The 27,865-nt window shown below is 41.7% G+C and overlaps 2 protein-coding genes across 3 annotated transcripts in view; one reads left to right on the top strand and one right to left on the bottom strand.

Annotated features, from left to right (window-relative positions):
* The window catches only part of LOC308077613 (partitioning defective 3 homolog), a 669,238-nt gene that overhangs the window by 396,188 nt on the left and 245,185 nt on the right, over positions 1-27,865 (top strand). For both annotated transcript variants that reach the window (XM_080418368.1, XM_080418367.1), the window contains exons 13-14: positions 18,974-19,162; positions 19,594-19,764. In XM_080418368.1, coding sequence (XP_080274494.1) covers positions 18,974-19,162; positions 19,594-19,764 — 360 coding nt within the window. The remainder of the gene's footprint in view (positions 1-18,973; positions 19,163-19,593; positions 19,765-27,865) is intronic.
* LOC308077616 (uncharacterized protein) lies at positions 865-4,028 on the bottom strand. The gene is made up of 4 exons (XM_080418374.1): positions 3,074-4,028; positions 2,630-2,785; positions 2,445-2,537; positions 865-1,701 (listed from the first exon to the last, which is right to left on the bottom strand). Exons 1-4 carry the CDS (start codon positions 3,983-3,985, stop codon positions 1,381-1,383), a joined length of 1,482 nt encoding a protein of 493 aa, XP_080274500.1. The 5' UTR covers positions 3,986-4,028; the 3' UTR covers positions 865-1,380.

Here is a 27,865-nt window from a genome sequence, read left to right as displayed (position 1 = left end):
AAACAGAATGTGTGATTTATAAGGCTCACATTAACCTTTCTCCAAGTAAAGATGTGATTTATAAGGCTCACATTAACCTTTCTCCAAGTAAAGATGTGATTTATAAGGCTCACATTAACCTTTCTCCAAGTAAAGATGTGATTTCTAAGGCTCACAATCAACCTTTCTCCAAGTAAAGATGTGATTTATAAGGCTATAAAAGCATCAAGCTTTCTGATAATAAATACTGGTTTCTCTTGGAGAACAATCATCTGAATTATTTCACCAAACTCTGGCATACCAGAAAACTCCCCAATTGCAATAATCATGCCATCCCTGTAGTTGAGGCCTTCATAGGTTACATCTTTGGCCATACACAAAATATCCACATTTAGGTTCTTCTGCCTCACAGCATGTGCTATTTCCCTTTGGACATCTTTTTGCTCTCTGTCCATTTAAAATCTAAAGAACATAAAATCTGTCCCATTTTGGCTGAGGTTTTACAGGTTGGCTCAAATGCTCCATCTCTATCCATACAATTCTTTTACAAAAAAATAAAAAAAATAGGGACAATGTTTTAAACAGAATGTGTGATTTATAAGGCTCACATTAACCTTTCTCCAAGTAAAGATGTGATTTCTAAGGCTCACATTAACCTTTCTCCAAGTAAAGATGTGATTTCTAAGGCTCACAATCAACCTTTCTCCAAGTAAAGATGTGATTTTTAAGGCTCACATTAACCTTTCTCCAAGTAAAGATGTGATTTCTAAGGCTCACATTAACCTTTCTCCAAGTAAAGAGTTTACACAAGATCTTGCAGCTTTGCAGATCTGTACCCTTTTTGACATCTTTTTGCGCTCCATGTCCATGAGGCTCTGTTAAAATCTAAAGAACATAAAATCTGTCCCATTTTGGCTGAGGTTTTACCGGTTGGCTCAAATGCTTCATCTCTATCCATACAATTATTTTACAAATAAAACAAAATTTAGGGACAATGTCTTAAACAGAATGTGTGATTTGTAAGGCTCACAATTAACCTTTCTCCAAGTAAAGATGTGATTTATAAGGCTCACACTTAACCTTGCTCCAAGTAAAGAGTTTACACAAGATCTTGCAGCTTTGCTGCAAGGATCTGTACCCTTTTTGACATCTTTCTGCGCTCCATGTCCATGAGGCTCTGTTAAAATCTAAAGAACATAAAATCTGTCACATTTTGGCTGAGGTTTTACCGGTTGGCTCAAATGCTTCATCTCTATCCATACAATTCTTTTACAAATAAAACAAAATTTAGGGACAATGTCTTAAACAGAATGTGTGATTTGTAAGGCTCACAATTAACCTTTCTCCAAGTAAAGATGTGATTTATAAGGCTCACACTTAACCTTGCTCCAAGTAAAGAGTTTACACAAGATCTTGCAGCTTTGCTGCAAGGTTCTGTACCCTTTTTGACATCTTTTTGCGCTCTATGTCCATGATGATTTTCTGAAAGGCCTCAAAACTAAACTTGAGCCCTTCCGGATACTTTAAGTCCAGGGCATAGATAAGGCCAAACAGCATGGCACAGGCAGAAGCAACTGAGGACAGGCCACTGAGTACCTCAACACCATCAATAATGATGCCAATTTCCACCGGTTCGCTGAGAGGACCTTGATTTTCACGCAGGACAAACACCCCCATGGTGGTGTTCGCAAGCTCCGTCTCAGCCTCATCTTTCTGGACAACCTGAAGACAGACAGACAAGGAGGGAGAAAGAGAGAACATTAGCATTTTTCAGTTAGATAGACAAGACTGAGACGCACCTGTTCTTTCAGATAGACGGACAAGACTGACAGACTCACCTGTTCTCTCAGATAGACAGACAGACTCACCTGTTCTTTCAGATAGACGGACAAGACTGACAGACTCACCTGTTCTCTCAGATAGACAGACAAGACTGACAGACTCACCTGTTCTCTCAGATAGACAGACAAGACTGACAGACTCACCTGTTCTTTCAGATAGACGGACAAGACTGACAGACTCACCTGTTCTCTCAGATAGACGGACAAGACTGACAGACTCACCTGTTCTCTCAGATAGACGGACAAGACTGACAGACTCACCTGTTCTCTCAGATAGACAGACAAGACTGACAGACTCACCTGTTCTCTCAGATAGACAGACAAGACTGACAGACTCACCTGTTCTCTCAGATATATAGACAAGACTGACAGACTCACCTGTTCTCTCAGATAGACGGACAAGACTGACAGACTCACCTGTTCTCTCAGATAGACGGACAAGACTGACAGACTCACCTGTTCTCTCAGATAGACGGACAAGACTGACAGACTCACCTGTTCTCTCAGATAGATAGACTAGACTGACAGACTCACCTGTTCTTTCAGATAGATAGCATAGCAATTAAAGTGACAATCTAACCGGTCTAAACTGGGTTAAAAGATGGCAGTACTTAATTGCCTTACCAGGAACTCTTTGATCAGGCAGCTCACATCTTCACCCAGGTACATGATGAGGCACTTGAGGAGACACTCTCTTCGGACGTTTATTTCCATACTCTAGAACAGATGTTTGAAAACATTTAATACCTTTAAATACAACTTAACATTACCGACCTAATGAAATCAAATTATCCACATGCATTTCATACCTGATCCATAACTTGAAGTGTATCCTTTGTTTTTTCACGGATAGCTCCTCCTTTGCTCCGGATAATCTGAAGCAGATCACCGCTCTGTTTATCCAGAGATGCCATAAATCTTGCTTGGAGCGGGACTGTGGTGATGCGCTGGAATTCTGCACCTACCTGAAATATACAACAGATTTCATATTAGATATATGAAGGCAGGCAGGTAGGGGTAGGAGAGAAATGCAGGTGGTGAGGTAGAGACAGCTAGGGAGAGAGGGATGACAGAGGGACACGGGTGGGAGAGAGGAGTAGGCAGGGATGTCGAGAGCAAGGGAAACAGGAGCGGGTGATGGATTGAAAGACAGCAGCAGGCAGTTCTTCTGAGACAAGTAGTGTCACAGCAAAACCAGAGCACACCACACACATGACACAGATATACATAAGTTACAATAAGTCAGCCAGTACCTCCTCTTCTCCAAATAGTGCTGGCCATCGCTCCTGCAGCACTTCCACCCTGGGCTGTTTATCCACTATTTCTTGTCTCCGTAGGGCAAACGTCTTGGCCATTTTTCCTCTGATGATCCTGTCATTGTTCCTTTTCTTCACCTCCTTCAGAAGTGCCTGGCGCTCCATTTCAAGTTGCTCTGCCGTCTCACCAACTGGAAAGGATGGCATATGGTTGGCCTCACCACGTTTAGGACGTTTGATATTCTTTGCTGGATAGGCATCACCTGGAGCCTTGTTCTTCATGGAATTGACAGCAAACTCTGGGCATCCAAGCCCCTTCAGAAGGGTGCGGAAGTTATTCACCTTATCTGATATTCTCACTCTCCACCCATAGGCACCGTTGAATGACCCCGGCTCTTTCAAGCAGGGGTGCTTGTTGACCAGTGCCTGTGCAACTTCAGCTAAGTCTTCTTTGACGGTGTAAGATTTATACTTGTAGACGGTGTCACATATCTTCTGAAGAATGTCTTGTTTCATCTTTGTAGTGACAATGAACCTTGTACCATCTGCCAGGTAAGCTGCATTCCCTCTCTCCAACTGCAGTTCAGTATCATAAGAAAAGACTGGAATGGGAAATACTCTTGGCCATTGTTCAGTTCTTGAGGAAACGGAGTCAGGCGAGGAAAGGAGTATCGTATCGTCAGTCTCAGTAGAACAAGTGGACAAACGTTCATTATGACACTGGGCCAATTCAGTCGTTGGGGCTGCACCTTCATCAGGCAATGAGATTACTTTTATAATACCAAGATTCTCAAGGTCTCCAGTATTTGTCAAAGTTAAAAATACACCAAATTCTTTGTCCTGGTATTGAAGCCTGAAGTTCCCTCTTATTCCACAAGTGTCCCTGACATTAACAAGAAGCTCCTCCATTGTTTCTGGAATCCCGTCTGGCAGAATCAACTTCCTTCTATCCTCATCACTCAATTGAACCATCAGCTTTGCAGTCTTGTTTTGGGCCATGGTCAACAGATTCTGAGTTGGAGAAAAAGTGAATACAATTAGTAATATTACGGATAACTATTCATTCATACATTGAGTGTTTGTTCAGTAACAGGGGTCTCCTCATCTCTCCAGTAAACAGAAAATACGTTCTCAAGTCAAGATAACAATTTACCCAATCAGGAAAATAACTAATACAGGACACATGATAAACAAGTGAAATTAGCAGTGAAACACATTTCAAACTGGAACACAAGTTGATAAATGAGCTTTGTGGTGCTCTCATGATTAGATGACATTTGTAACCCTAACCCACCTGAAAATGTATTCTCTGGTTATTTAAGAGCTGGATGGAGACCATTGTTATACACTCATAACAATGATTAATATCAAAAAAATAAAATGATATATATATACACACTTTAAAATAAGTGTTAAATAGCTACTGTGATAGTATTCAATGCAATAATGTGTTTGTTCAGTAACAGGGGTCTCCCTCTCTTTCCAGCTCGGTAAAAAAGAAAACATTCAGGCTGGAATACCAACTTTATCCAATCAAGAGAAAGAACTCAGGATAAAAAAGCGAAATTGGACATGAAACTATACAACTGAAGTTAAATTATCTTTATGGGATTCTCTCTCCTGATTGGATAAAATTGGTATCCAAGCCATGAAACTTTGATCACAATATGTAATAGTAATAATAACCTTAAACATGTATGTATCGCTTTGGAACCACCATGCGAATCCCTCCAACAGTGTAGCAAGCCAGTGGGTATGGGTCTTTAAGATTCTGGTGTTCAACCAGTTCAATAGCCCTAGTACAGGCTGTGGTCAGGATAAAGGCTCTGAAATGTTCAGTGTACCAAGCATCAAGCTTTCTGATAATAAATACTGGTTTCTCTTGGAGAACAATCATCTGAATTATTTCACCAAACTCTGGCATACCAGAAAACTCCCCAATTGCAATAATCATGCCATCCCTGTAGTTGAGGCCTTCATAGGTTACATCTTTGGCCATACACAAAATATCCACATTTAGGTTCTTCTGCCTCACAGCATGTGCTATTTCTTCCTTCAGAAGATCAATTGAAAGAGTGGAAACATTTTTAACTTCCAGAGTGCGTGTTAGGAAACTGCACAAGTGCAATTCATGTGCCATATGAAACTGATGCCTCTGTGCCAATGATAGGAGCACATTTTTGTAACAGTTTGTGTGCCGCACAACCCTTTTGAAGAAGCTATGTTTCGCCTCGAATCTCATTGTCCATAGAGCAACCAGGGGACCAAACTGCTCTATTAGCTCAGGATAATGCTCCAAATAGTGGTGTTTGGGCAAAAGTTTGATGTGAGGGAAAACCTCTTGGTACCTTACCCTATGTTCAGATATCTTAAACTGCAGATAAGCTATAGATTCTTGGGTGTGAACAGGTGCGACGACAAGGTCTACAATGTCTTTCAAGTCATTTAGAATTCCCCAGGCAGGTTCACTGACAGGCACTCTGTTTCCAATCAAAAGAGGTAAAAACCTCAGCAGGCTCCAGTTTTCATGGGCATTACCTCCTATTGTTTTCCTTTTGGAAAATGTGAGGGGTACTGTGTGGGGACTATTTGTTTTGTCATTCCATTTGAAAGGAAAGTTTTGAATTGCCTCATTCAAGTCGACCAATTTCAAATATTTTTTAGATATTAACACAGTCAAGCACAATGCTATCTCTCTAGGTACAATTCCCTCAAAGAGGTCGTGCATAACATCAGGGGGGAAACCAGTTGTAACATTGAAGTAAGACAGCTTATCTGATATTACACAAACATCTCTCACACCATAATGAGTTTCCAAATTATTTTGTCTGATAGCCTCAAGATGAGCACCATGAATTGCTTCTGTTCTCCGACAGAATGTTCCTGATGACACTTCTGTAGTCTGAAATTCTGCCTTCATTCCTGTACAAAATCTGCACGGATAGGTTCCTGTGAAACCCTCCACAAATCCTGCAATGCCATGTGCACCAAGGTTGTCTGCAACAATACATTGAACAGTGCCCTTTATCGTCCTTCCCAGTTTTGAGATGAAAACACCATGCTTCTCCAAGGTGACAAGGTCATCTAACAAAGGCTCCAACACTTTTTCATAACGATAATCCTTAACATCCTTGCTATTAATCAAGGCACATAAATTTATGGCAGACAGGGATGAGTTGGAGCCTGGAGGTAAATTACCTAAAGTCCAATAAACTCCACATACTTTGTGTTTCTTCCTTGATGTGCCAATAGGATTACATATTTCAAAATCATCAATATACAAGATCAATGAAATGGCAGTCTCAGAAAATATTGCATTCTGTTGGCAATTGAGAGAATCAAAAAAGCTTGTGTATTTTAGTTGATCACCTGCTATGTAATTTGATTTCAAATTGATTGCTTTGTCAAGTATTGAGTCGCAATTAAGAATCTGCTGCAAAGATTTAAGTATGGGAACATACTGAAATGATCGTTTCTCTTTACGGTCAAGCACATACTCTATGGGTTCTACAACACCAAAATTAGTTTTGTAATATGCCTTCCGTTTCCACACAGTGGAGAGGAGACCTCCAATTGCTGTTGGAATGGGATGTGACTCGCAGAGAACAGAAGCCAATTCCTGCACAATAGCTGCATCAACCTGGCAATTATGTTTCTGCAATAGCAGGGTTATTTTTTGATAGGCAACAGGGACTGAAACCGTAGTTAACAAATACTGTAGCTCCTGCAAGAGGTCATTAACAGCCACACCAGAGACCAGAAAAACATTCTCCAATTTCAATAAAACTGAGGCAAATTTACGCTCTATAGAACGGGACACATCTTCAACATTTTGCGTTTCATGGGCAGAGGCATTTGACTCATCGTCTGAAATATTCTCCTGCAATTCATTGCTAACAATTGAATCTTGAGAGGGATGACTAGGGTCTGGCCTTAAACTCTGAGCAATGCCAGGCTTTAAATCATTTATAGAAGATTCCTTGTGTTTTCGGGACTTATGAGTCCTGAAGGCTCCATAAATATTTGTCTTATATGGGCATCCTTGAAAAATACATTCAACTGTTTCAAATTTTTGCAGATGCTGTCCAATGTGGTGCAAATAGTCTTTCAAAGTTGTGCTTTGTTTGTATGCACACAAAAGGCATGTAAAAGTTGTCAGTTCAGCCTTTTCAGTGGCAAGTTGAGGGTGGCTCCTTGACAAATGACTCTTAAGGGCATTCCAGGTCTTAAACGAAGGGCAGGTTAAATATGTGCATGGGTAGGGATGACGACGTCCAAAATGTCCGTGATCAATTCTGTAATGCTTGAGAAGCTCTGACCTTCTTGATTTTGTAATATCACAGTCTTTGCATTTCCACATTAGTTAACTTACTGAAAAAGAGGGTGGGGTGGGGGGGGACAAAGTAACCAACATGGACAGTTAAGTGATGATACTGAAATAACCAAATACCAAATAAATATCAAAACAACTCTACTATACCAGCTGACCTTCAACCGAATATTTTGCAACTGTTGAAGTAGGTAGGCAGGAGACACAAAGGAGACTCTTTGTGTCTCCTACAGAAACCATTGCCAGTCATCAAATTATTGGCTTAGGAATGTGACAAAAACAAAATCCATGGAATTGAATTCAAGTTTCCATGGGGTGACTAATCGATATTAAAAAAGTATTTTTGGGGGTGAACTATCCCTTTAATGCTTGCAGCACTAAAATGAGATCTGCATGGATCCAAGTGTATGGATTCTTTACTTGCTCATAAAATGTATCTCAATCCAGCACCTTCCCATACGGTTTAATCTGAAACACGTTATATATTATGATATTACCTTGGCTTGAAAAACAAAGACCCCTGCTTTAAAACCTAGACTTCACCATGAGAAATGGTGAAAATAAGATTGATAAGATTCAAATTACTTACCAAAATCACAACACAGCAGCAGTCACAGTATCTGTAGAGCAGAGTGTCTGCAGGCCCAGAGTGTCTGCAGAGAGAAAAGGAGTCATTTTAGATTTCTTTGGCTATTCAAAAATAGCAGCTGTCAAACTTTTTTTGTTTACTTGGTCTGCTCTTTTTTCCCTCTACACCTATACCTCTTTGCCAAAAATAGCCGATCTACAAGCTCACAACGCCTCGCAGCGCGAGGTGTTGTGAGCTTGTAGATCTGCTACTTTTGGCTAAAGTTCTCCTCAGAAAAAGGGATGCTAAAGTTCAAGTGGTTACGGTAAAACAAATATTACACAAAGATTTGGCGGACCCCCTGAAGCAACTCTAAGGACCCCCTAGGGGTCCCAGACCTCCTGTTGAAGACCCCTGCATTATAGAATATGATATTACGTGGCTTGAAAAACATAAGACCCCTGCTTTAAAACCTAGACTTTACCATGACAAATGGTGAAAATAGCTGTATTACAAGCATCTACCAGCTCACAACGCATCACACTGTACATCTGCCATTTAAAAAAAAAACTAGACTTGATTTAAGTTCTATAAGATTCAAATTACTTACCAGAATCACAACACAGCAGCAGTCACAGTATCTGTCATCAGAGTGTCTAGGGGCCCAGAGTGTCTGCAGGCCCAGTGTGTCTGCAGAGAGAAAAGGAGTCATTTTAGATTTCTTTGGCTATTCAAAAATAGCAGATGTACAAACTTTTTTTGTTTACTTGGTCTGCTCTTTTTTCCCCTCTACACCTATACCTCTTTGCCAAAAATAGCCGATCTACAAGCTCACAACGCCTCGCAGCGCGAGGTGTTGTGAGCTTGTAGATCTGCTACTTTTGGCTAAAGTTCTCCTCAGAAAAAGGGATGCTAAAGTTCAAGTGGTTACGGTAAAACAAATATTACACAAAGATTTGGCGGACCCCCTGAAGCAACTCTAAGGACCCCCTAGGGGTCCCAGACCTCCTGTTGAAGACCCCTGCATTATAGAATATGATATTACGTGGCTTGAAAAACATAAGACCCCTGCTTTAAAACCTAGACTTTACCATGACAAATGGTGAAAATAGCTGTATTACAAGCATCTACCAGCTCACAACGCATCACACTGTACATCTGCCATTTAAAAAAAAAACTAGACTTGATTTAAGTTCTATAAGATTCAAATTACTTACCAGAATCACAACACAGCAGCAGTCACAGTATCTGTCATCAGAGTGTCTAGGGGCCCAGAGTGTCTGCAGGCCCAGTGTGTCTGCAGAGAGAAAAGGTGTCATTTCCAACTCAGGGGAACCAAATGTAATCAATTATACCAAATTATGATGAGATTAAACAAATCTAAAGCAGCATTCATGTATTTGTCACAACCAAAATCAGAAGTTTAACACTTTAAGCCCTACAGACTACTTCATTACAAACAGCTGATCTACAAGCATATATATGCTCAAAACGCACTGTAGATCTACAATTAAAAAAAAAAGTTGGATGAAAAATAGCCATCTACAAGCACACACGGTGTGACAGTTTCACATTGTATAACGTTTTAACTTGTTACAGCCGTGGGGTAAGCAATTAGGACATTCAGATTAATCCATAAATACCATGCATTTGTCATAATATAACTTATATAGGGCTAAAAGAGCCAATTTACAAGCTCATAGCTCAACCAACAACAAGTAGAAGTTCTGTTGGTGTAAAAATAGCCTGGCGTCTATTTAACTTTTAATGCATGCCATCCGGTCTAGAGCCCGCCTACTCAAGAACTGTATCCGGCCATTTCCACACAGCAAACACACATACATGCATGCACACGTTCCGTTTCCGACGACGTTAATAGACCGGAAATGTAATCTGGCCGAGCGCGGTTTATTTTAGCCCTGAAACATGACTGATGACAGTCATGGCGCAACTTGTTCCTGGTTTTTGAGATTTCTACATTTACAACCCGTACATCTACATAAATGTTCAGATTTCAAATATAAAGTGTTTACCCCACGGCCACGGATGTAAAAAGTTAAAACGCCCGGGTATAAGTAACCGTATCTTCCGTATTGTTCAAGAAAAAACATTTTAATCCAATCGACGGCCATTTTCTCATAGTTATAATGTATCAGGGTGCAGTACATCTTCCAACCGATAGGGTCGCGTAATTGAAGGCATATGAAGGAAATTGAGAAAATGGCCACCAATCGGATTAAAATGCTTTTTATTTAACATTACGGAAGATACGGGTACTTACACCCACCCGTTTTAACTTATAAACTCTGTGGCCGTGGGGTCAGCACTTTATATTTGAGATATGAACGTTTATGTAGATGTACTGGAACAAGTAGCACCATGACGCTTGTGAACCACCAGCGTGAACCATGGCTACCGTTCATTCAAAGTTATAACGAAGCACTGATCAAAACTACACAAAACTATCGCAACACATAAGTTACGACCCAACTCGCATTTCATTTTTCACACCACTAAACTAATCATTTACTCACAAGTTTACAACAGGCACCGTGCTACACGCGGGAATTATGTAGCTCTCAAGCTAGCTAGCCACACCAATGCACTTATAGGCTAGCGTTAGCATTGTCCACAATGTGTAATTTTCGAACAAACGCAACCTTAAAAGACAGCGGTTGGTCATTTTAAACATATAAAAATGATTTTAATAACACACTGGATCATATTTTCACATTTCTTACCGTGGTTTGTGAAGATATTTCTCCTCAATGCGGTGCAGTGTCCAGGCTCAACGCAAGTGCGCACGAGAAATCAAGATGGCGGATATTACAAACAAATGAAACCTAATATTTGATGACGTCATTATCACGTGACCGCAAGGGGACGCAAAAAAATCTCTCTGATGTTAAGTTATAAAATTACTTTGAACCAAAAGAACACAGATTTACGTTGAATAAACCTGACTATATTAGGTTACAATAATGATTGACAGAAAAGTAATTTTAGTAAGTCAGATCAAGCGGAAAAAACTATTAACATGAAGGGTTGACCAACTTCACTTTTTTCAGTGCAGATCTACAAGCTCATAGCGCGGCACTCGGTGCCGCGCTATGAGCTTGTATATCTGCTATTTTTCAATAGCCCAAAGAGATCCAAAAATGACACGCAGACCCATTAAGACCGTTCCCGGTCTTAATGGGTTAATTGCGCAATTAAGATTCTCATTGCTTGGCAGATATAGCTTTTAATGGATGGGCGACAAGTGTGATATGATCATAAAGAGGGGATTTTAATGTACTGTTTAATTGCTCTTATGTGGTCTACGGTTTTAGAACGGCGGCTCCCACAAGTCCATTTGTTCTCCACGCTATACGGCCCTAAAATAAACTGTGACGCGGAAATACTGCCGAGGGGCAGGTCATGGTATGCTGTAATGACATTCATGGACACTGGTACTATGTCTCATGAGGTGGAATGCCACGTCAGGAACATACTGTACACAGAAGGGCCTAACAATGGGGCACAGTCAAATTATTATCAGTGTTAAAGGTAGGGTAAGTGATATTTTTTCGTTAAAACAAAACGTTCTTTGTTAAAAAGGTTAAAGCACTATATTCTGATAGTATTTATTGCTATAGAGTGTTACTTTGTTCAGTAACAGCAGTCTCCCTGTCTCCAGTTTTTCAATAAACAGAAAATGTTGACAAAATGTCAGCCAATACCTGAAAAGGCATGTTCTGTTTATTAAAGAGCTGGAGAGACAGGGAGACTCCTGATACTGAACAAACACTCTATGGCAGTGAGTACTATCAGAATATAGAGCTATTTAACACTTATTTTAACCAAAGAAAATCACTTACCCTACATTCAATTTAACTCTGAGTGTAAACATGGACCTGAATGCTACTTCTAGCACTAGTAAAGGCTTGATTAGGCACTGGGTTATTATTATGTGTATTATTATTTAAGTGTGTGTGTGTGTGTGTGTGTGTGTGTGTGTGTGTGCGTGTGCATGTGCATGCATGCATGTGCGTGTTACTGTAGAAGTGAGGGACCAAAACAATACCCACAATTCAGCTGAACGGAACAGTTTCTTTGGCCGGCAGGTTCAGAACAAGTCAACGTTATGACCCTTAGAGCTCAGCTATTAGGCCTAAACTCCTCTCATCCATAATGTAGGTACAGTATTTGTATAGCAATAACCTGGGTATACTCACTGTCGCCATTTTTTGGGTGTTTTACTACGCCGCGGTGACATTGAGCGCAAGCAGACAAACCGGAGGGCACTGCCTCGGTTACATCATCGCAACGGCACCTTTAAGCCTGATCTACACCTAGACGCACAAGCTCACAGCTCTCAAACTGTTTTCGGATGCACGACACGCCTGCACAGCCAAGTATAAATCTGGCTATAGGGGCCACGCGGGACCATTCCTCATTCCTCTGCACCGCCGTTGCTGCTCGGAGGGTGACGCTGACTGGCTTTGTTACGGGGTAGGGAAGGTGAAACACAGGCTGGTTTGACTATGGCGTGGCGGTGAGGTTCAGCCCTGGACTGCAGGCTGCGTGGAGGCGCTCCCGTGTTGTGAGGCATGCTGGGAGATAAATACTGGCGATAAATAACAGCCGATGGCTGTGCACAGGAAATGTCTGTGTGTGTGTGCGTGTGTGTGTGATAAGGCATTTAGAGGTTAGGTTTATGGGTTGGGAATTGAAGGCCTGATTTATACTTATATTAGTTGTGCATCGGTGTCGTGCACCAAAAATAGCTGATCTACAAGCTCTTAGGTTAGTGTTAAAAATGTTTTAACCCATTAAGACCTGAGGCCGATTCTACAAAATGTCTGTTTTTAGAATGTCTTCTAAAAACAGTTTTTTGAAAAAACGTATGTTACTATATCAGTGGTTCTCAAACTTTTTCATGTCAAGGACCCCCAAAATTATATGTATTTGGCCGTGGACCCCCATCTCAAAATATTTAGTTCCAGGGACCCCCAGAAGCAAACAATAGAGTTAAAAATGTTTAAAAAGATTTGCACACATTTTCACGATTTTTCAAAAATAGCCAAAGTGTAAAATAATGCTTTTTAGCTCAAATCTAAAAATGACACTGACGCTTCTCCAGGTCTTAATAGGTTAAAAAAGTGTAAAAATCGCTGTTCTGAAATGTTGATGTCCTCACATATAGTAGTGCGTGTGTGTATGTGTGTTGCGACTGCATCTAAATGATGCTAGCTCATTTCCAATGCTCTGGCTCGGCGGTGTGCCTGCTGTGGCCGGTGTTAGCAGAGCAGAGGTAATTGTGTCTGACGTTATGAATAAAGCATGTCGTGTCTGTCGGTTGGAAAACCTTGTATGTCCAAAACTTTTACTTTTCAGGATTCAAATTCAAAAAGTAGCTAAAGTAGCAGATCGACGAGCTCAAAACGCGCCGTTCGCACCGCGTTTCGAGCATGTGGATTTGGATGGAGAAGAAACAGTTTAAAAACTTACCTGTGTTCTAATGGATCCACTGCACACACGTTAGTAGTAAATTTGTAGATAATTTGTTTGTTTTCATTGTTTGTTTCCCTCTCTTCCCCTTGCCCCTCCCCCTTCTTCTTCCCTTTCTCTTATGGAAATAACAAAAACGATGGAGCTTGCACAAAAACACATTAAACCTGTGATGTGACAAAGTTGATTCTGATTCTCTCTCTCTTTCTGTCTCTCTCTCTCTCTCTCTCTCTCTCTCTCTCTCTCTCTCTCTCTCTCTCTCTCTCTCTCTCTCTTTCTCTCCCTCTTTCTCTCCCTCTCCCCTCTCGCTCAAGCGTTTTCCCAACAAGCCAACATTTTCTCCCCGGGTCTCAGTTAGACAGTCGGCTTTATGAAGATTCATTTTGTGAACACGAGTTGACAAAGCTACCCCCCCCCCCCCCCTGAGCATTTCATATAGTAGCATTATCCTCTGTTTCTGAGTCATGCCACGATGTAGCCTGGGGGCTTTCAGCCTGTGTAGAACTGAGGATGTGTGACACGGCGAAGGTTGAGTCACACTTTCTTATTCTCTCTTCACCCACCACCTCAGATGAGCTCCTGGTGGTGGGGAGGGGGTTGGGGTGTAGGCCTGCAATCAGATGAGCTCCTGGTGGTGGGGAGGGGGTTGGGATGTAGGCCTGCAATCAGATGAGCTCCTGGTGGTGGGGAGGGGGTTGGGATGTAAGGCCTACAATCAGATGAGCTCCTGGTGGTGGGGAGGGGGTTGGGGTGTAGGCCTACAGATCAGCAGGAATCACTGTAATTGTAATTTTATTTTCTAATAAATATTCAATACTCAAGGCCAATGTATGCTTTTATTTTAAAGGTATAGGGTGAGTGATTTTCTTTGGTTAGAATAAGTGTTAAATAGCTCTATATTCTAACACTTTATAAGTATTGCTATAGTGTTTGTTCAGTAACAACAGGACAGTGAAACCCCCTGTGATTACATACTGGAGATAAATATTCTGTGACTACTTGAAAAGGTAAGAAAATCGAAAAATCGCTTTATTCTGGCAGTGAAAGAGTTAAAATGTAAAAGAATCTAATCAAAATCTAATCAAATCTTTTACATTTGCTATTTGAAAGCGTGTCAAAACAGAGCAGACTGTGGTAATTAACGAAGCAGTGGAGGAGAAACACATTAGGAGGCGGAATGTATTCGTCTAGGGAGGGTGCTGTGCCACACAATATGCTTTCTAAAATGTGAGACTTTCAGCTCTGACATTAAACATCAGCAGACAAATGTCAGCCAGACAGTGGAACACCTCTCCCCTCCATTTTGTGTGTGTGTGTGTGTGTGTGCATGCATGTGTGCGCAGTGGTGGAAAAAGTACTCAAATTCTTTACTTAAGTAAAAGTACCAATACTGCAATATAAAAATACACTGTTACAAGTAAAAGTCCAGAATTCAAAATTTACTTGAGTCAAAGTACAGAAGTATTGGCATCAAAATGTACTTAAACGAAAAGTAAAATTATTAAAATATTTTTAAATAGCAGATCTACAAGCTCACAACGCGTCGCATCGCAACGCGTTGTGAGCTTGTAGAGCGGCTATTTTCAAATAGCCTAGGTATAAATAGGGCAGAAGTGGTTGATGTATATATGTTTCATAATGTAGTAATTTATATCGGAAAAGTAACTAGTAAGTAAAGTTTTCAAATAACTGTAGTGGAGTAAAAGTAAAAGTAAAAGTATTGGAAATTGGAAATACTCAAGTAAAGTACAAATACCTCAAAATTGTACTTAAGTACAGTACTTAAGTAAATGTACTTAGTTACTTTCCACCACTGCGTGTGCGTGTGGTGATTATAACATTTACTTGACGATTAATAGACACACGTCAACACACACACACACACACACACACACGCCCACACACTCCAGGTGGGCCAGGTGTGTGCCCTTCACAGCTGCTTGCAGAAGGAGTAGAGCGGACTAGAGGAATGGAGGGAGCATGAGGTTCTTTTTTTTCTTCTTCAGGAGCCGAGGAGGAGTTATTAGGATGCAGCGGTGCATTCAGTTGGAGGAGCTTTTCAACACCTCCTGACTGAGCCCCTATTCCCCCATGCCCTCTTACTCACCTCCCTCTCTCTCCTACCCCTGCCCTGAACCTCGCGTCACCAGGCTTTCCACCGCGGAGGAAAGCCTGGTACTCATTCTAAAACCGGGCCGTGTGACCCGGTTTAGAAAAAAAGCAGAGCCTTCTATTGGAGAGTTGCGTCAATGAGGGGGAAGAAACGATGCCGGTCACGTGGTTCATGTAAACTCGAAATAGTGACAAACGCTCATAGACTCCAGTGCAAACTCCGTAAACCTCCGGTTCAGCGCTTCGTCACTATTCGGCTCCTCCCGGGCCGCAATTGGACTGGCCCGAACGGAGGACGCTCTGGAAAAAAGGAAAACATTTATCGTGTTCCAGTTGGCGTCGCATAGTTTTTCTTCCCCACATAATGGGAATCGACTAGTTTAGTCTCGCTAGTCACGCTACGAAACAACGAGTTCGGATACAAGATGGACATACCAAACCATTATTATACCAAAAGAAACGAAACGATTGGACCAAACTAAACACATTTTAAACTAGGAGAATTATTTTGGAGATGCACGGCACCTAATCTGAGTTCCCAGAAGTTTTCGTCTGCTCTGGCGAGGAACTTCTGGGCCAGAGCCCTGGTATTTGTGGGCGGGATGTAGCTTACGCTCAGAATCTGAGCGGACACGCCTCTTACCGGTCTGACTCGTCTAAAAAGTCCGACGAGAGGCAAACAGCAGTACACAACAATGGCGGCCGCAATTTTTCAAGGGGAAATTGCTTCCCGTCGATCCTATTTAGATGTAGCACCCACTGCATGTGGATCCCGCCCCCTTTTCTTCATTGGCTGTTGATTTGAATCACAACGCAGTGGCCGCGCCCCTGCTGTCCAAGCTCCGACGCAATGCCTCCCAGACTACACGGCACCAGACGTTCCGGACCGGTTGTGTGTTTTCCGGCCGCTTGATGATGTAAAGTTATTTCCGCTCCAGACCGGATCAGATACCCAAAAATGGTATTGATCCCAGACTACCCCCTGAAAGTAACTAAGTACATTCACTCAAGTACTGTACTTAACCCATTAAGACCTGGAACGCATCTGTGTCACTTTAGATTTCTTTGGCTATTCAAAAATAGCAGATATATGAGCTTGTATATCCAGGGTTGATTGCTGCCACTGTCACACTGCAAAATCCTGCAGTGTGTTGATGTAACTGAGAACCCTTTACGGGTCAATTTATACCCTCAGAGGGTTCAATTGAGACTCGAGATTTTAGCTTGGATTTGGCTGCCATCCATGGCAATAACTCGCAATCTCCACTCAGTGTAGCGCATCATATTTTCCTGCACTACTAAAGGGCTCAAACAGGCAGGGAGTATAGGCTACATACTGTATATTGAAACCTTGTTTCTCCACATTTAAACTTTTTTTTTTTAATCAATGCCCTATTTCACCATACAAGAGTGTCACTCAAATGTCGTGAAAATCATTTTTTCACCATTTTAAAATGTAAAAAAAAAACGGCAACGATATACAGTACATAAAGCATGAAACCCACAGACAGAAACACTATCATCGTCTTATAGGGAACGGTTGAGAAACAGTAAGTGGACACGATCAAAGCAGTTTCAGCTGTTTTGCGGCGTTATTCAATCCAGCTTTCTTTGGCTGACGCTCAGGGCAGGCAGCTAGCTCCCCACCCAGAACCATTCAGCTCACTGCAAATCATTTCAAAAATGTTCTCAAATCTATACCAGGTTTTTTCCCAATCTAACACAGTACATACTGCAATGGATGGGGGGTGGTGGTGGGGGGGAGTAGCATAGCATAGCTGCCAACACTTTGATGCCTGCAGTTCCTCCACATCATTAGCTTTCCTTCACACCTTTCTTCCTCCCACTGTATGGTTGGAAAATAATGCACAAAGAGTTCATTTATTTATATATTGTTGTTGTTGCGCACACACACACACACACACACACACACACACACACACACACACACACACACACACACACACACACACACAGGGAGTCTTTTTTTTTTTTTACAGGCCACAAGCGGGAGTCGTCAGGTGGGAGATTGGAACTCCAAAGCTTGTCTGACAGACTGTTTTTCCATTCCAAGTGATTTTTTGGGTGTGGGACATTAAATAGCGGTCCCTCACCCTCTCCTGGCAGCTCGGTTGAAACCCGTTGGCGTGTATAGTGTGTTTGGCGGAGGCGCCCGTGCTACTACAACAAGGACAAACAAACAAGGCCTCCAACATAACTTCAAACAAAAGGCGCGCGGTGGTGTCGTCTTTGGCGCAGGCCAAAGGAAAGGCCGGGGCTCCAGGCGGCGTGTATCACAAATGATCCTTCAAACGAAGTGTTGTTTCAAAGGGAGCCGGCGTTTTGTTTGAGCGTCAAATTGCTACCTGCCGTTCTCAAAGTTTCTTTCTCCTTTTCTTTCTTTTCTTTCTCTCCCCTCGGCCCCCCCCCGCCACTCAGCTAACGGTGGCAGGAACGAATTAGAAGCTCTCAGGTAGACGGTATGGCCAATTGACGATGACAGCTTCCCGCGATATGTGACATAGTCGCCTTTTCTTCTGCCTCGCTCCTCGTTCCTTGCCTTGCCTTTTATTGTTTTACCTCCCTTCTGGCTGTGTTCCACTTTCTCACCATTCTTGTCATGATGTGCTGCCACTGGGCTTATTCTTTTGCTCTTTTCAAAAGGAAAAGAAGTAAAAGAAAAGCTTTTTTCCTCGCGTCGCAGTGAATGTACTTTGAGCCATGAAAGTGGTCCAGCATTGTCACAGGCATTGAGTGACAGACTGCTTCATGTCCTCCACATCTTTGAACCATTGTATAGAAGTTCTTTGATCCATTCTAAACTGTGGTGGAAAGTAACTGACTACATTTACTCAAGTACTGTACTTCAGTAAAATGTTGAGGTATTTTTTACTTATTTCTACTGGAATAATTCCAATTTCCAATACTTTTACTTCTACTCCACTACATCTCAGAGGAAAATATCGTAATTTTAATTCACTACAATTATATGAAAACTTTAGTTACAAGTTACTTTGTAGATTTTGATTGTTATTACAAACATACAATAACCACTTCAGCCCTATATATACTTTATGTTTTAGAAAATAGCAGATCTACAAGCTCACAACGCGTCGCGGTGTAGATCTGCTATTTTCATAATATTTGTATTATGCTTTGAAAACTCGTGAAATGGGACTACTTTGATACTTTACGTATATTTTGATGCCAATACTTTTGTACTTTAAAGTAAATTTTGAATACCAGACTTTTACTTGTAACAGAGTATCTCTACACTGTGGTTGATACTTTTACTTTAGTAAAAACTTTGAGTACTTCCACCTTTGATTCTAAACTAAAGTCCCCCCCTCTCTCTCTCTCTCTCTCTCTCTCTCTCTCTCTCTCTCTGCCACAGGCGCCAGATGAAGATGACTTGGTGCTGACGCCCGACGGTACGCGAGAGTTCATGACCTTCGAGATCCCCCTGAACGACTCGGGTTCGGCGGGGCTGGGAGTCAGCGTCAAGGGCAACAGGTCCAAGGAGAACCATGCGGACCTGGGCATCTTTGTCAAGTCCATCATCAACGGAGGGGCCGCCTGCAAGGTGAGAAGACACGTTGGTCCTTAACTCTTTGACTGCCAGAAATAGAACAATAATTTGCCAAACCACTGCCAGCGATTTTCGAGTGTTTTCACTTACCTTTGAAAAATAATAGACTATCTCCAGTATGATCAATCCTAAAATGTGGAACTTTGTTTTTAATAGAAATAGAAATATATATATAGATATATATATATATAGATATAGATAGATGGATAGATAGATAGATAGATATTCAAAGACTTGCACAAATTTTAAGATTTTTCCAAAAATAGCAGATCTACAAGCTCATAGCGTGGCACTCGGTGCCGCGCTATGAACTTGTACATCTGCTATTTTTGAATAGCCAAAGAAATGTAAAAGGACACGAGAGATGCTTTTCCCGGTCTGAATGGGTTAAGAAAGTCCCCCCCCCCTCTGCTGTTTTCTTACAGGACGGACGCCTGCGCGTCAACGACCAACTCGTTGCCGTCAACGGGGAGTCGCTGTTGGGAAACACCAACCAGGAGGCCATGGAAACGCTGCGGATGTCCATGTCCGTAGAGGGCAACAAGCGAGGCATGATCCAGCTCATAGTGGCGCGGCGGGTCGCCACCAGCAACGAGGTAGCTAACGGCTAACGGGCCAGTGTTGCCATGTGCGCTTATTATAAGCGACTTTGGGCTTGTTTTTTCTGTGAAGTCGCTTGTAAATAAATGGTAGTTGCGGGTTGCGACGCTATGTGTCTTCAAATAGCCGCATAGTTTAAGTGCTCATGTGGCCTATAGTTGCTTCTTTTTAGCTTGTTTTCATAGACCTGGTTGCTTGTTTCTCGCACGAAATCTGGCAACACTGCTAACTGGAACCTTTCATTGGCACCTTACGCCTAATTTATACTTGGTTGCGTGCCGTTTCACAGAACATTGTGCTGTCCACCTGTTATGAAGAGAAAAGTGCTGCCTAGAGCGCTTTTACTGGCCAAATATACCCACATTTTTCATGCCGTGACCCCCTCTAAAATAAACATATTTGAACCCTGACAAGCACTTGGAATTGTAGGAGTCGAGGCATTACATTTAAGTTTGACTCTGTTCCACGGATAAATATTGTGAACATAGCCAAACTACAAGCTCACACCTTGCATTATTTGACAATTTGGCCAATGTTTGACCATTTTTTATAGTATCGTCCGGTTGGTTACTTTTTATGTAGTAATGGTCTTATTATTTGTCATTTTTTCATTTTCAAGGTCATAAAAACATTAGATTCTGTGTAAATGTAATTCTATTATATACTATGTTTAATAAATAATGGTTTATGGTCATGATTCACGAGGATCCTGGATGGCTTGATTCCAGGCTTAAAATAAGAAATATAAACATTTTCAGAAATCTCTGTCTGTGGAACCACTGCTATGCCCTATAACACACGGGTTCGAACCACGGGGCTGTGAACAAGTGGTTGATATTGAGAGGGGAAAAAGGAGAGGGTATATAGATACATTTCTTCTCATTCTTTTTTAATGATAAACTACTGTGGGCTCTTCCTTATAGCCTTGCCACTGGGCTCTAATCTGTCCTCCATTGGTTTCGGGGGGAGCTTTGAGAGATAGCTAGAGGGAAGACTTTTAGGAGGGCGAGAGCTGCCGCCATGCAAAATCTTCAAACGGTCCAATTACCTGTGGGAGAGATGTGTGATACGTCTCACATTTATCCCACATCCCGTGGGTGATGTTTGATCCATATAAAAAAATATGATATATCGTCTCTGTCGAGGTGGAAACCTCACATGTCCGAAACTGTTCCTTTTCAGGATTCAAATTCAAAGGTAGCAAAAGTAAAGCTTTTTAGAGCTAGCGGATCTGCTACTTTTGACGCTTTTGTGTGACGCTGTAGCGTGATCAAGTAGGGCGTTAATTTAGCTAAAAAAGTAGGAATATGGAGATAACAGGTTTCTGCCCGACAGCAACGATATATATATATATTTTTTAACCCATTAAGACCTACGAATGTCTTCTAAATCCCAGCAGTTTTCTGAAAAAACTAATGTTTCTATATCAGTGGTGCTCAAACTTTTTCATGTCGAGGACCCCCACAATTATATGTATTTGGCCGCGGACCCCCATCTAAAAATATGTTGTTCCAGAGACCCCCATGAAGCTGAAGATGTTAGTTAAAAATGTTCACTTTAAAACAATATATATTCAAAGATTTGCACACATGTTCATAATGTTTCGATTTCTTTGTAAAATAATGCTTTTTAGCTCAAATGAAAAAGTGACACGGATGCCTTCCAGGTCTTAATGGGTTAACCTTGGTATGATACCGTATCTAAGAGGTGCCTCGTTGAGTTATGATTGACAGCCTTGGCAAATGGCGCCGTATGAACAGATACAGTGGACAGATAAAGGGAGATGCATGCAGCCCGAACGGACCGACAGGTGTTTCCTAATCTGTCAATATAGCCTGAGAATATTGAAAGCAATATGGAATCCCTGGAATGCCGCATGCCAGAGGCATCTCTGATTTATGAAATATCGAGTTTTTATCTCCAATCCCTCATCCTGGATTTTCCTACTATTGATATGCATCTATATATCATCATAGCGTTATTTAAGTTGATCCGGGACATACGGGCTGCCACAGAAATGAGTACTGTAGAGTTATGGGGATATTTTATAATAGATTGATACCACGGTGAGATGGATGTGCGAATGTGCATGATATATCGTCTCTGTCGGCAAAGACACACACACGCACACGCACACACACACACACACACACACACACACACACACGCAAGCACACAAAAACCAAAATGCTTGAGCACGCACACATGTATCATACACGCAAAGACACGTGTACACACACACACACACACACACACACACACACACACACACACACACACACACACACACACATGCAAACCCCAAAAAACCCAAAATGCTTGAGCACGCACACATGTATACACGCAAAGACACGTGTACACACACACACACACACACACACACACACACACACACACACACACACACACACACACACACACACACACACACACACACACACACACACAGAGACACAGACACACAGACACAGACGCACACACGCACACACACACACACACGCACACACACACACACACACACACACCCCTCTCCCCTGCAGCGAGGGCTTGTGGATCAGGTTTGATTAGTGTTGCGGTGGCTCTAATTGGAGTGTCCCCTGCATGTTCTACGGCGCCCTTCACCCTGTATCCTCCACCAACACCCCCCCTCCTCTATGCCCATCATCCTTCTCCCCATGCATGACCCCCGCTCTCACTTTTCTCTACTTCAGGGGTCTTCGAAGTTTTTCAGGCCAAGGACCCCTTTATAGCTGAGAGAGAGACGAAGCAGGGACCCCCCACTACATATTGTAAAACACTGTGGTGCAGATTACTTTTCCATAGATTTCATAGATAGGACTTGTTTGACCGCGCTGTATATTAACCACTTAAACGAACTGTCTGGGGACCCCCCAAATCAATTGGGGACCCCCAGGTTGGGAACCACTCTTCTACCCTACTGTAATCCTTATAACCAGCAGGCATGCAGTACACAGACCAGACAGACAGACAGACAGAAGACTGAGTGACCGACAGGTCGGCAATAGCTGGGGCAGAGAGATGGACTGACAGGCAGAAATATAGCCTGCAGGCACAGAGAAGGAAGGACTCCACTTACTGTATTGTTAACGTTATGCAGAGGTAACGTGTCCTAGAAAGGGTCAGACACAGACAGACAGACAGACAGATTTTAAATTACATCTCCTATATGATTTGCCATTCGTCTCAAGAGAGTCGAAGAGAGAGAAGAGAGTCAGAGAGAGAAGAGAGTCAAAGAGAGTCGAAGAGAGAAGAGAGTCAGAGAGAGAAGAGTCAGAGAGAGAAGAGTCAGAGAGAGAAGAGGGTCGAAGAGAGAAGAGAGTCGAAGAGAGAAGAGAGTCGAAGAGAGAAGAGAGTCGAAGAGAGAAGAGAGTCGAAGAGAGAAGAGAGTCAGAGAGAGAAGAGAGTCAGAGAGAGAAGAGAGAGAAGAGAGTCAGAGAGAGAAGAGAGTCAGAGAGAGAAGAGAGTCAGAGAGAGAAGAGAGTCAGAGAGAGAAGAGAGTCAGAGAGAGAAGAGAGTCAGAGAGAGAAGAGAGTCAAAGAGAGTCAGAGAGAGAAGAGAGTCAGAGAGAGAAGAGTCAGAGAGAGAAGAGTCAGAGAGAGAAGAGGGTCGAAGAGAGAAGAGGGTCGAAGAGAGAAGAGAGTCGAAGAGAGAAGAGAGTCGAAGAGAGAAGAGAGTCGAAGAGAGAAGAGAGTCGAAGAGAGAAGAGAGTCGAAGAGAGAAGAGAGTCGAAGAGAGAAGAGAGTCGAAGAGAGAAGAGAGTCGAAGAGAGAAGAGAGTCGAAGAGAGAAGAGAGTCGAAGAGAGAAGAGAGTCGAAGAGAGAAGAGAGTCGAAGAGAGAAGAGAGTCGAAGAGAGAAGAGAGTCGAAGAGAGAAGAGAGTCGAAGAGAGAAGAGAGTCGAAGAGAGAAGAGAGTCGAAGAGAGAAGAGAGTCGAAGAGAGAAGAGAGTCGAAGAGAGTCAGAGAGTAGAAGAGAGTCAGAGAGAGTCAGAGAGAGAAGAGAGTCAAAAATAAGAGTCAAATAGAGAGAAGAGAGTCAAAGAGAGAAGAGGGAGAAGAGTAACAAAAGGTAAAATTAAGCACACACAAATGTTACATTAAACATTTTAAAGTTACTCATTTTTACAGAATCCTGCTTTTCAAGTTCGTCAGCTACTGTGTTACTGTGTGTGTGTGTGTGTGTGCTATAGTGTCAAAGAGAAGTGTCAGAAAGACAAGAGGGTCAAAGAGACAAGAGAGTCCGAGAAAGAGAGAGAGAAGTAATGGGTGTTAAATAGAGAATTAAAAACCAGCACGAACATCGAATAAATAAAGCCAAGTTAAATGTCGGCCCAGCCTCCCAGCAGCCTCGCCAACCCCCCACCAACCCCGCTCTCCCGCTGGCCAGGCATACAGCGTCGCAAGCCAGCACCAGTTTACCACTGTCACACAGCCTGGACCAGGAGCGAGCACTGGAGGCCACCATTAAAATGAATCAGATCCATCACTGTCTGCAGGGGAGAGGAGCCCAGCAGCGCACCTTAATGCAGCTGAGAGAGGAAACTATTGGATGTATGGGCTGTTCTGGCTCACCCAGCTCCTCTCACACACACACACACACACAGTGGTGGAAAAAAGTACTCACAATTTTTATACTTGAGTAAAAGTATCAATACGGCAATGTAGAAATACTCTGCTACAAGCGAACGTCCGGTATTCAAAATTGACTTGAGTAGAAGTTCAACAGTATTGGCATCAAAATGCAAGCATCTACAAGCATCAAAATGATCTACAAGAGTTGTGAGTTTGTAGATCTGCTATTTTCAAATAGCCGAAGTATATACTGTACAGGACTGAAGTGGTTAATGTATGTTTTGTAATATTATTTTGTAATATTTTCAAATAAGTATAGTGGAGTAAAAAGTACTATTTGCCTCTGTGATGTAGTGGAGTAGAAGTAAAAGTATAGCAAATTGGAAATACTCCAGTAAAGTACCTCAACTTGTACTTAACACATTAAGCTATTGCCGTCCTAAAAAAAAACATTTTTTCAAAAAAAAAAATTCTAAAAAGATTCTCTAATTATTTAGTATTGACACTCTTTCGATATTCCAAACGAATAAGGAGATAACAATTTCCAAAGATTTGCTGCTCCATCCACTTCAATGTTAAAATTCAAACGGACAAACAATTCACATAGTTTTTTGGTTTGAAACTACTGGTTTTGAGCTATTTTCAAACATCAAACAACACATGACAACAAGGTCATAATGACCTCGTTGACATTTGTGAAACCACACCTGAATCTCATCTGTGATTAGAAATTATCTGGGATCAATCATACTGGAGAAAAATATTCTGTGGCTATGCGAAAAGGTACCAAAATCGTTCAAAACCCTGGCAGAGGCTACAGACTGTTCTGAAAAAACTCTGGCAGTCAATGTGTTAAGTGCAATGCAGTACAGTACTGAGTAAATGTACTTTCCACCACTGTACACGCATGCATGCACGCACTCACGTTTTTGTTGTCATCGTCGTTGGAATGTCTTACATGCAAGCCAATGATATTCATTATACTCTTTTAACGCCATCAACGCGTTTTCGAGTCAAATGCTACTTAACCCACCCACGCCATCGACACGTTATATGCGCTGATAGCTTTTTCATTGTTTAATCTGTGATCGCGCTGTTCTGTGTTTCTCCCACCATCCATTTCTCTTTTTGTTTACTTCACACTCACCCGGATCCAGATTCATGATGCAATTTCCGTTTCCGGTTCTCGGAAGCTTGAAAAGTGTGATTTTAGGCCAACATAGGGAAAAACACGTTTTTTCACACGGTATAAAAAACGAACGGAGAGCTCCAATTCTATTTTCTTTAGTCTGGATGACGAACAGTTATCGCCGTCGTGTATACCAACGATCTGAAACCCGATCGGCGAGCAGCGAAAACGTCATATCCGGATATGACGTTTGGACTGTTGGAGCCTGTTTGGGGGGGGGGGGGGGGGGTCGAGCGAGTGAGCGCAGAGGTCGATCTCCACTCTCTGCTGCTCTCTGCTGGTCGATCTGTCGTGTGTGTTTAAAAACACAGCCATACAAACGATTTGAATGTATATAACAATTCTATGACCGGTTGAAACACGAAAATCGCTGGCACTGGGTGAGTACTTTATGAAAATACTCTGGCAGTCAAAGAGTTAAAGGTGGTGTGATATTTTTTGGGTTAAAACTAAAGTTTTTTGTTGTTAAAAAGTTAAAGCTCTGTATTGTGTTACTGAGAGTATGCATTGCTATAGAGTGTTTGTTCAGTAGCAAGGGTCTCTCCCTATCTCTCCGGCTTTTTAATTAACAGAAAATACATTTTCAGGTCATCCAATCAGCAGAGAGTACCCATTTATCAGCTTCAATTTTATAGTATTCCAATTACAATTTTGTCGGCTCATTTATTTATTTCCAATTTCACATGTTTATCCTGTGTCCTGTACGAGATCTTTCTCCTGATTGGACTAAATTGGTATCCCAGCCTGAAAATACATTTTCTGTTTACTGATGGGCTGGAGATACGGGGGAGACTCTGCTGTTCCTGAGCAAACACTCTATAACAATTATTACAATTTAACACTTACTTTAACAACATAAAAATAAATCACTTACAGTATCTTTAACTCCTCTGGTATTTGCACTTTAGAGTTCTCTCCGAAACGCACGCAGAGAAAGCGAGTTAGATAAACCGCAAAGAAGAGATATGCGACGTACACGCACATACATGCACAAGGGTCACCCAGGAGGCCATTTAGACAAGGCACCCGTGCTGTGGAAGCCAAGTGATTAGCCCATTAAGACCTGAGGCCGATTCTAAAAATGTTTTCTAAATTCTAATAGTTTTTTTCTAAACAAAAAATATATCAAATGTATAAAATATATAAAATATATAAAATATATAAAATTTATAAATATATAGATAAAACATAAAGAAATAAAAAATATCTCAAAATATGTTGTTCCAGAGATCCCCAGAAGCAAATATTTGAGTTACAAATGTTAATATATATATATATATTCAAAGATTTGCACAACATTTTCACGATTTTTCAAAAATAGCAGATCTACAAGCTCATAGTGCGGCACTCGGTGCCGCGCTATGAGCTTGTATGTCTGCTATTTTTTAATAGCCAAAAACTATTCTTTGAATTGCACACAGCTGCGTACCCGCCCGGTCTAAATGGATTAAATAGACTGGTTATTCTTACCCTAGAAGAACCCAGGAGCTCATCTGAACTGGAGTACCTGCTCAATTTTCTCTTCCATTACGGAGCGGGAATGAGAGTCCTTGGCCTCTGGGTTAAAATAAATGTTTGTTACATGCATGTTGGCCATGGGCTACCAGGACCCTGTGCTTGCCGAGACACACAATCAGCGAGACAATCTAACCCATTAAGACCCTGAGGGCCGGTTCCACAAATGCCTTTTAACAGTTTTCTGATAAACGTATGTTGCTATATCAGTGGTGCTCAAACGTTTTCATGTCAAGGACCCCCCAAAATGATATGTATTTGGCCACCGCCTACCCCCCCATCTCAAAAATGTTTTGTTCCAGGGACCCCCAGAAGCAAAGATTTTAGTTAAAAATGTTTGCTTAAAAAAATATATATATTCAAAAATTTGCACGAATTTTCATGATTTTTCTAAAATAGCAGATATACAAGCTCATTGCGCGGCGCGAAGTGACGTGCTATGAGCTTGTATATCTGCTATTTTTGATAAGCCAAAGTATAAAATATTGCTAAAATGGTTCAAATGATTGTGAAACTATATGAACTACTAAAATGACACACATGCTTTCCCGGTTTGAATGGGCTAATTCAAGTTGAAACCAGTTTCAGGGGGTTATTACATTCAAAAAGTTGAACCATCAATGCAGAAACCCCCACCCCCCAAAACCATCATGAAAACGGTTTCTGTCGGGAACATAACGTTGATGAAAGTAGATTATAAATAGAGAGATGAATAGCAGGTTCCATTATGCCCAGAACAATTAATTTCCCCGTCTAGCACCGCGCCCCCACAGATACATAACGTTTGAAGAAGCATTATTCTG

This window comes from Gymnoscopelus braueri (genome assembly GCF_963280865.1).
Source record: "Gymnoscopelus braueri genome assembly, chromosome: 21".
Classification (NCBI taxonomy): Eukaryota; Metazoa; Chordata; class Actinopteri; order Myctophiformes; family Myctophidae; genus Gymnoscopelus; species Gymnoscopelus braueri.
This window is presented reverse-complemented; position numbering and strand designations above follow the sequence as displayed.

Coding starts and splice junctions, on each gene's coding strand:
- LOC308077616 (XM_080418374.1), bottom strand. CDS start 3,985: ATGGAGGAGCTTCTTGTTAATGTCAGGGACACTTGTGGAATAAGAGGG. Junction 2,538..2,629: donor CACTTCAAGTTATGGATCAG/GTATGAAATGCA, acceptor CATCTGTTCTAG/AGTATGGAAATAAACGTCCG. Junction 1,702..2,444: donor GCCTGATCAAAGAGTTCCTG/GTAAGGCAATTA, acceptor GTCTGTCTTCAG/GTTGTCCAGAAAGATGAGGC.